The sequence below is a fragment of the Prionailurus bengalensis genome, chromosome B2, assembly GCF_016509475.1.
Source record: "Prionailurus bengalensis isolate Pbe53 chromosome B2, Fcat_Pben_1.1_paternal_pri, whole genome shotgun sequence".
Classification (NCBI taxonomy): Eukaryota; Metazoa; Chordata; class Mammalia; order Carnivora; family Felidae; genus Prionailurus; species Prionailurus bengalensis.
In genome coordinates this window covers 29,779,369-29,789,312 of record NC_057349.1, presented here as the reverse complement: position 1 = coordinate 29,789,312, position 9,944 = coordinate 29,779,369, and the positions used below count along the sequence as shown (strand labels likewise).

Here is a 9,944-nt window from a genome sequence, read left to right as displayed (position 1 = left end):
AGGTGCCATTGTTAGTGATTACTCTGTATCAGCACTTAGAGGTCTGGTTTGGAGGGAGGAGAGTATCCACCAACCTGGAGCAAGAGTGTCTGGCTTTTCATCCTGATCCACGTAATTAAAAATCCACTTGTTTGTGTAACAGTGAAGTCAAGGAGGTCCTCCTTCTGGTGAATACTGAATGTGACTCATGTGTGTGTCAAGTACATATGGAGGCTATTATTCCCCTTTTCCTCTTGTCAGCCATCCATCAGAACGTTCAAATTTCATAGTGTTTTTGGTGGAATTAAACATGAACACCTCAACTGAATAATGCATTATTTTTTACTTAAATCACATTTCCAAACTGATCCCAAGCTGTGGGTTTGCCTCTTGGGGTCAATGCACAGTGGCATCAATGAATTAATGGGGCTTTAATGACCTGCATGAGCTGGCATGTAAGCCACCACTTGTTAAAGATTTCAACAGGAACTTAATCCTTAGGTCAGTATGGCCAAAAAGGACCAGCCTTTTCCCATTCAGTGGAAGTCAAACATTGAAGGCTTAGGTTTTAACCAAAAGTCAGTAAGAGCAAACCACAAGGCCGGTGTGGAGTCTTCTTATCTTCCCTGTAGAAGCAATGGCAGAGGCATAAAAATACATAGAGACCCCATTTTGAGAGCTCTTACCAATTGTCTCTCTGATATTTTGTAGCCCATGTTCATAAAACCTACCCAAACCTGGTTTTAAAAAATCTTTTGCAGAATTTCAGAGTGGGTAGCAATCAACACAAAATAATATCATTTTTGAGATGAGTGGGCCATTCAGAGTGTCTCTATTTCTTTCTCTCCTCTTACCACCAATTTCTTGTCTTTTTATGAAAATTTCCAAATTTTTACATCTATCTTTACTTAATGGTTTATACCTTGCTCTAGCTCTCACCATACCTTACTATATTTGTATTTTTATGTTCTTCCTTCTGTCTGCTTTATTTTCCTCCATACTCTTTTCTCCTTCTCTCTTTCTCTCCTTCTCCCTCTGTCTCTAACAACTTCCTCTCTCCCTTAGTTCTGTCCTTATTTTTTATGTTACCTGCTCCTCTCCTTTCTCTCCATCTCTGTCTCTCTCTGTGTCTTTCCAAAGCTCTATGTAGGTTTCCTCACCTCTGACAATTTATCATGCCTCAACTCATGCCCACATCCTCCTCCTCAATACTCTCGTTCCCATGTCTTTCACATTCCTGGGTGGATAGTCACCACAAAGAAGTTGAGTCCAACAAAGAATGCAACTGCCACTGTGGTGGCAGCCAGGGAAATAAGGATGATTCTGATAGGTGTCAGCAATCTAGTGGGGTTCACTGAGGTTACTGAATCTGTTCCCTCAGGATGAGTGTCTGGATGTTTAGTGGTGTAGAGCTTGCTGCTCCCAGGCCTGAAGAAATGTAGTCCTCAGGTATATCCAGGTGTTTAGTGGTGTAATCTTTGGTGATGCCCGGGCCCTCAATGACATGATCCTCACTGGTCGCCAGGTCATCAGTGATATACTCCTCTGTGGTCCCTGGGTCTGCAGTGAAGTACTCCTTGGTGGACCCCAGGTCTGTAGTGAAATAGCACTTGGTGACCCTCAGGTCTTCAGTGAAATAGTCATCTGTGGTCCCCAGATCTACAGTGCTATAGTCCTTGGTGGTCCTTGGTCTGCAGTCAGTGGTCCCTGGACCTGTAGTGGTGTAGTTCTCTGTGGTCTCTGGATCTACAGTGCCATAGTTCTCAGTGGTCCCTGGATCTATAGTGGTATAGTAATCAGTGGTCCCTAGGTCTAATGGTAGAGTCCTCGGTGGTCTCTGAATCTACACTGGTCGAGTCCTGGGTGGCCCTCAGATCTACAGTGGTATAGCCCTTGGTGGTCTTCGGATCTACAATGGTATAGTCCTCAGTGGTCCCCAGGTCTAATGGTAGAGTCCTAGGTGTTCCCTGGGTCTACAGTGGTAGGGTCCTTGGTGATCCCCAGATCTATAGTGGTAGAGTCCTGGGTGGCCCCTACATCTACAGAGGTGTAGTCCTCAGGGGTCACCATGTGTTCAGTAGTGTAGTCCTCAATGGTCCTCAGGTCATCACTGGTATATTTTTCTTTTGTCTGTGAGTCATCAGGGCTACCCACTGGGTCCTTAGTAGAAACATTTTGGCTTGTTCCTACTAAAAAAGAATCTCTTTTAAGTGGATCTTTGATGGCCTGTCATCATCTGCTCAGCTTAATGTTTTTAATAGTTATCCTCCCATTTATATAACTGGTCTCCCCATATAATGTGGTTGGACTTATTCGTGTTAAAGATCATTTGGTATTTTGGATTTAATTCTGATAAAACATATTCCACAAGGCTTCCTCTTGTTTTATAATATGGAGTATCCAGAGCTAAGTCATAACCTTACAAGGTCTGCTCACCAGCCTTTGATTTTACTTTTTGCAGTTCTGGTCTCTTTCTGTGGAATAGTAAACCCGATTCTTCCTTAAGGTCACTCTTCCCTTGCACTCCTGCCCCCGGGGATAGTAGTTCAGCAAATTAGGTATTCTTACTCTGTGTTTGTATGTGTTGCCTCTCATTCAATTCTGTCTGGGGCTCTGGTAAACAAATGAGGCGGGACCTGTGATTCATACTAGAGATTAAATTCAGGTCATGGCTTGGTGTGTGATTTCTAAATCAGTTCCTGGTTCTGTTCTGATGCTGAAGTGGAAAGATTGGAGGCAAGTAAGATTCAAGGTTGCTTGGGTTGCATGAATCATGAGGGATGTGTGAGCTGATTGAGGTTGACAGCTGCACTGAGCTGGGTATAAGTAGAAGGAAGACATGAAGCATCTGCACCTCCCACTGCCCCCACCTGCAGGGAATCAGAACTGGGAGTATTTATTCTTATGAATAAATGCAGCCTACATGGCATTACTTTTGGAGTTTTGGGTCTTTCTGTCCAAAAGAATTCCTCCCTATCTGCTGCTGATTCCCCAAATTCCTCTAATAAGGCTCAAATCCTTTATTTCTAAGGAGAATTGAAATAGAGAAACTTAAATAAAGTGTAAGTAATCAAAAGTAGACCATTTCCTTGAAAGAGGATGTGAGAAAGAGAATTAACAGGTCTCTGGGAGCCCTGCTTACCTGTGACAGGAGGTTGGGGGCAGATAGCAGGGTCCAGAACTTCCCAAGGTTCATTTACTTATTCCATAGCTTTGCTCACGACTGGCCCTGCCTGAGTCCCAGGATCTTTTTTCTCCACGGATCCCAACCCGTGTTTCTGCAGGCCCTGAGGAGCCTTTGCATCTTCTTCAAAGTTAATTCACCCACGCAATTCTGAGCCCCCAAGTAGAAGCAGGAGTAGCAGGAGAAGGGATGTGGCAGAGCAGTTTCTTCTTTTCATCTCGAGAGAAACCACAAGGGCTGGAAGCATTTTTTCCTCCCTCTTTCCTTCTACTCTCTCTCTCTCTTTCCTTCTCCTTAAGCCCACAGTGGCTGTGGAATTTAAATGTGCTGCTGCCAAGGGAATCCAGTACTCCTCTGTCTTCTTGCAGGGAGGAGCAGCCTGCTCCATTACTCTCTGTCAGTCAAGCTCTGATATTCTGAAGTGGCAGGGAAGAAGAGAGATGTCGCTGGTGCAAAAGGGGCTCTTGGCTCTGGCCCAGAGCCCAGAGTTCAACAGTAATGATATCAAGCTTATCAGCACGGGTGGCATCACTTTCTGATGTAGAGCCCTGGGTGAAAGCTGTTCTCCACACAATGTCTCAGCCCTCAGAGAGAGGCGAGGATTTCCCTTCCACAGGTGGGAGTGGTAAGGTCGAGGTGGACAAGGAAGGTATAAGCTAGGCCTCTCTTGGGGGGATAGTGCATGGTACGAGAAGAACTAGATGTCAGAGGGTGTAGAGCACCTTGGTCCTTAACAGAAAGGAGTGACATTGATGAGGGGGATGTAAACACCTGATCTCACTGTCTTAAAACCACTCTCTTCTCTCAGCCATCACACAGATCCTTTTCATTGGCTTGTCTGCAGCCCACAGATGCTGGGCTCCTTGTTCCTACTGCTTCAGTGCCCTCATGCTATCAAGATTGCCTCAATTACTAGATGAAATTAGCTCACCTCCAAAGGTTCCTTCAGGCCTGGAATGAGAATGCTCATATTCCTTCCTTCTCTGACCTGCATCCAGGATTCCACATGGCACTCACTCATCACCTTTCCTTAGGCTCCTTCCTACAATCTGTGATAGTTTCTCTCTTTCTTTGTTTTTCATGCAGAGCAATGGTCGCACATTTTATAGAATGCCCCACGATTCTGGTTTGTCTGATTTTTTTTAATGTTTATTTATTTTTGAGGAAAAGAGAGCACAAGTGGGGGAGGGGCAGAGTGAGGGGGTACAGAGGATCGTAAGTGGGCTCTGTGCTGAGAGCAGACAACCCAATGCAGGGCTCAAACCCAGAACCATGAGATCATGACCTAAACTAAAGTTGGATGCTTGACTGACTAACCCAGACGCCTCAGTTTGTCTGATTTCTTATCATTTATTTGATATCTTATGATTAAATTGGTGTTATGAATTATTGGGAGGTATACCACAAAGGTGCTGTGCCCTTCTCGGTGCCTTGTATCAGGGAGATCATAATATCAATGTGACTTATTACTGGTGATGTTAACATTGAACACTCTGTTAAGGTGGTGCCTGACAGGATTCCCACTGTAAATTTACTATTTTTCCCTTTGTAATCACTAAATATTTTGGGGGAGATGTTTTGAGACTATGCAAATATTCTTTTTTTTTTTTAAGTAGGCTCTACGTCCAACGTGGGGCTCAAACTCATGACCCTGAGGTCAAGAGTTGCATATTCTACTGACTGAGCTAACCAGCGGCCTCTTTTAAAGTATTTTCTTACACCCTGTCATCACAAAATGCTCCATGATTATTTTGAATTTTTTTAACGTTTATTTATTTTTGATACAGAGAGAGACAGAGCATGAACGAGGGAAGGTCAGAGAGAGGGAGACACAGAATCTGAAACAGGCTCCAGGCTCTGAGCTGTCAGCACAGAGCCCGACGCGGGGCTCAAACTCACGAACTGCGAGATCATGACCTGAGCCGAAGTCAGCCGCTTAACCGACTGAGCCACCCAGGCGCCCCAACTCCATGCTTATTTTGTATATTCTCTGCCCAGGCCCTGGAATCAGCCATTTCTCCATGCAACTCTGTTTCTGTTTATTAGGGAAAAATATTTAGAAACCAAGATCTGGGCACTAGGTGTGTTCATTGATTAGGAATTGCTGCTTCTTGTCTGTCACAGTAGAGTCAGGAAATAAATAAATAAATAAATAAATGCTAACTCATACGCAAACACATACGTGTATTTATTTCTGTATTATCTGTCTGCAAATATATTAAACACAAACATGAGTCCAGTTTGATACCTTTAGCTCCAGGGCGCCTGGGTGGCTCAGTCAATTAAGATACATCTAGCTCCAGTCTAGTAACACACAGTTCATTCTACCCTCTCCCCTTCCCTTATTTGTAATTTCTTTCTCTGACATTGCTTGCAATATTTACAATATTTATTTTTTTAATATTTTATTTTTAGGGGTGCCTGGGTGGCTCAGTCGGATGAGCATCTGACTTTGGCTCAGGTCATGATCTCATGGTTTGTGGGTTCAAGCCCTGTGTTGGGCTTTGTCTCCCTGTCTCTCTGCCCCTCCCCCTGTCTCTGTTTCTCTAACTCTCTCAAGAATAAATAATAAACGTTAAAATTTTTTTAAATATTTTATTTTTAAATAATGTATACACCTGATATGGTGCTCAAACTCACAACCTCAAACTCACAACTCACAATGCTTTACTGACTGAGCCAACCAGGTGTCCCTACAATATTTCTAGTACTTATTTATTTATCCCTATTAAACAGATAGTAGTTTTGGAATTGCTAATCCACACCCATGTGAGAAGACAAATTTATCAACTAGAGTACTGTATTTGTGCACAATTCTTGTGTCTTTAGTCTAACAGTCAAAACACTGTTTTTCAAAGTTACTGAGGTCAGCTCCTTCCCTATCTCATTCGATATGGTTATGTGGTTCATTTGTCAGAGTCTGCATTCCACCTCTCCCCCTACACCCTGCTTGATTTGCTAAATTTCCACACAGTAAAATTTACTCTTTGTAGAGTACAATTATATGGATTTTGATAAATTATAGAGTCATGTCTTCACCACTCTGAAATATTTCCTCACCCCCCCCAAACCCTTCCTATGCTGTTCCTTAATAGTCAACCCTACCTCAATTACCCTGACTCCCAGATTTTGGCAAAACAGACCTGGTTTCTGTCCCTATAATTTTGCTATTTCCAGAAAGTTGTATGAATGAAATTATATAGTCTGTAGCCTTATTGGTTTTACCATAATCTATATATTATACATGGAAATAATGTTTGCAATTATTCATTAGTCAAGAATAAACTATTTTGGTTTTTTTTAAATGTTTATTCATTTTTGAGAGACAGAGGGAGACAGAGGATGAGCAGGGAAGGGGCAGAGAGAGGGAGACACAGAATCTGAAGCAGGCTCCAGACTCTGAGCTGTCAGCACAGAGCCTGACTCTGGGCTTGAACTCCTAAACCGTGAGATCATGACCTGAGCTGAAGTCAGACGCTCAACTGACTGAGCCACCCAGGCGCCCCAAGAATAAACTATTTTCTTGCATATGTTCTTGAATATAGTGTTTTATATGAAGATTTTTATAAATAAATATATCTTCTTGAGTATATAGTAAAACCTTGGATTGCAAGTAATTTGTTCTGTGAGTGTTCCACAAGATGAGCAAATATTTCTAATAAATTTTAACTTGATAAACAAGTGACATCTTGCAATATGAGTAGTATGTAACACCGAATGTTACATGAAAACACCTGAGTCAATGATTCTTGAGATTTTCTTTGATATACAAGATACAGATGCTTTGGATTACAAGCATGTTTCCAGAACAAATTATGCTCACAAACCAAGGTTTTATTGTATTCTTGTCTATAAAACATGTCATAAGCAACAAGATATTCTTCAGTCTCCCCTCTGCCTGTCCTCCAGTCCAGGCTCTAGCTACAGCAGGTGGGAGACATGTTGATTTTTGTTTAAAGACAATTAAAAAATTCAAAGAATTAATCATTTGATAAATTAATTTTTAAAAAATTGCCTACAGCTGTTAGAAGAGGGCCTCCCTGAAACAGGACTTCTAAAAAAAAGTCACTATGGGCTCTGGAGAAGGGGATTTTTAAAAAACTGCTAGGCAGAAACCTCTTGAAATCCACTTTTCTTCTTGATTCCTATTTCCAATTGTGGTCTTGGATTTGTTTGTTTCTTTGCTGGGACATTACAAGAGCTTTTGAATTTCAGTCCCTACTGGATTCCAGCCTCTATTTTCTACTCACTCAGGCAGAATGTTCTTGTTTGGAAAAAATATTTAATCCCACAACACCTTAAAACAATCTGTTGGCTTCCTGGTGTTACAGAAGGAAATCTCACTACCTTGGTGTGGCATCCAAAACCACATCGTTAATTCTCTGGCCTCATTTCCCTGTGCTGTCCTACCTAGTCCCACGGTTCTTTTGACCATTCACTAGCAGTGCCACACCTCGTCTTGCACAAGGTGATTGCTTGATATTTCTCCTTTTCCTCCTTATAAATGCCTGCCAGCTCTTTATGATCTGAATCAAAGTCATTTATGTGAGTCAGCCCCTCTTCCCTTGGTCAAGTTCCATGTTTTTTCTTGGAGTACCTTAATTAATAGTACTTGATGCATTGGCCTAAACTTATGTCTACAAGTGTGTCCTCTTTATCAAATTGTGACCTACACATTCATCCTTGTCTCCCCAACTTCTCTAGACCTGGCACTCAGCACATGCTGAGTAAATATGGTGAATGAATGAATGAATGAATGAAGAAATGAATGAGAAATGTGATAATTACTTTAAGACAAAGGACTGGGGACTATTAAAACTGAAGAGATAACTAGTTAGAACCTTCGGGTATAAGACCACTACATAGTAAAATTATATAGTATAATTTATTTTAAGAATTGTATAGCATTAAACTGTTATGTGGTAAAAAACACAACCCTAACTACCATATAGTTTTGTTTAGGTAAAATTTACAGACTGTGAAATGCACATATCTTAAGTACTCAGATGAGTTTTGATAGATATATTTACATCTGTAACCAAAAGACCAACCAAGATATAAAACATTTCTATCACCCAGAAATTTTCCCTTTATAAAAATTCTCACCTCCATGGGAAATCAGTGATCTAATCTCTGTCACTATAGGTTATTTCTGTTTATTTTTGAAATTGAAAGAAATGTAATCAAACAATAGGTATTCTTTTGCATTTGGCTTCTATACAGCATTTTAAAACTATTTTGTTAATAGTGTTATAAAATGTACATAAACAGCTTTGGTCCTGTTAAAAAGGCTCTGGCAAAGATCCAGACTTTGAGAATGATAGAGGCTGAAGAGACTTAGGGTTAAGACATAAGGTTAAGTTAAGGTGAGTGATTCATTTGCTGCCAGGAGGGTTAGTGGAATGTGTGTGAGGAGCAAGTTGCACCAGAAGCCTTAACAAGGCGGTGGCCTTCAGCAAGAGCATGGTGTTAATAAACAAACTTTGTGTCTCTGCTTTGAGGCCTGGTTTTGCAGGGGATGCTGCAGGGGATGGTTTGCAGGGGAGGCTGGTTTTGCAGCTCCTGGCAGGGCAGGCTGCGCCCATCCTTGCAGAAACTGGGAGCATGGTCTCCTTGTCTGGTAGGCCTCTTGAGGCTGGCAGCCCACAGGAGAGAAAGGTGGCAACTCAAACCTGTCTTTTCAGTAAAGAGTCCAAGCCCATAGCATATATGAAGAGTCAATGTGGCCATTCCTGGGATTAGCCCCATTAACTAAGTCTTTACCTCACAACAACCCCAACCCTTCACACTCTAGGCTCACACAGAGACCATCTCTTCATTGTGCAACACAAATCTGTGAAGTCCAACACTTGCCTTCCCTCATTTTTCCTGATTCAATTCTTCCATAAACCTAGAGGCCTTAAGGGAATGGGGACAAGACAGGGAAGAAAATGGGGCAGCTATAAGGTCTCTGGATTTCACTCTAGGGATTTAAGAGCTGAGAGGATACAGGAAAGAGTGGTCTTTGGGATACAGGGAACTTCTACTCACAGCAATATATAAACACTAACACATACTGTTTGGCTATCACATGTATTTGACACATTAATTTAATAATTCAGTTACAACTACAGCCTCCTTTTCATGGTAAGGAAAAAAAAAACAGTGAGAGGGAGGAGTGTTAGAGCTGGGAGGAGCAGCCATGGGGGCATATAGGACATAAGTCAGACCCTCCAGTCATCCAGGTCAGCTCTCTCTCTCTCCCCCTGAGGTGATGCTTCTGCCTTCAGGGATATTCAGGGCCACTTGTGTCTCTCAGTCAGTCAGCTACATGGCTGCAGGGGGAGACTGGTCTCCACTGGACTCAATCACAGACCCATGATGGACTCCATAAAAGCTGTAAGATGTGGACCAAGGTTGGAACCATAGGAGTAGTAGAGATCTGTGTTGAAAAGGTTTCTTAGGCATAGAAAGTTTCTCCAGAAAACAAAAGGATGAATCATTTCTGAGTTATGCCCCCTCTTCCAGTGTTCTCCAGTCCCAAGCATCCTCCTCCCTGCCAGCACTACTCCCCATTGCTCTTTTTGACTCCATCTTTCTCTCATCTCCTCTGAATATGCCTTAGCTTTTCTAACCATCTGTCTTGCTGGTTCTAACCTGCTGTTTCTAAGTCTTGTTTTCTATCTACTGATTTCCCACTCCCTAATATCCCTACAGTGACCCTTCTCTCTTTACTATATTTCCTTCCTCACTTTCCTGCTCTCTTTTTCTCAGAAAAAGAGATTCCTGTACTTCAGGCACT

General features: G+C 42.1%; 1 protein-coding gene across 1 annotated transcript; it reads right to left on the bottom strand.

Moving 5' to 3' along the window:
* Nucleotides 1–1,339: 1,339 nt before the first annotated feature.
* On the bottom strand, nucleotides 1,340–3,380 carry LOC122490433 (protein PBMUCL2-like). Its single transcript, XM_043593142.1, is given in 4 exon segments — nucleotides 1,340–1,822; nucleotides 1,957–2,168; nucleotides 3,180–3,267; nucleotides 3,270–3,380. Coding segments are annotated over 4 exon segments (894 nt in total).
* Nucleotides 3,381–9,944: the final 6,564 nt, after the last annotated feature.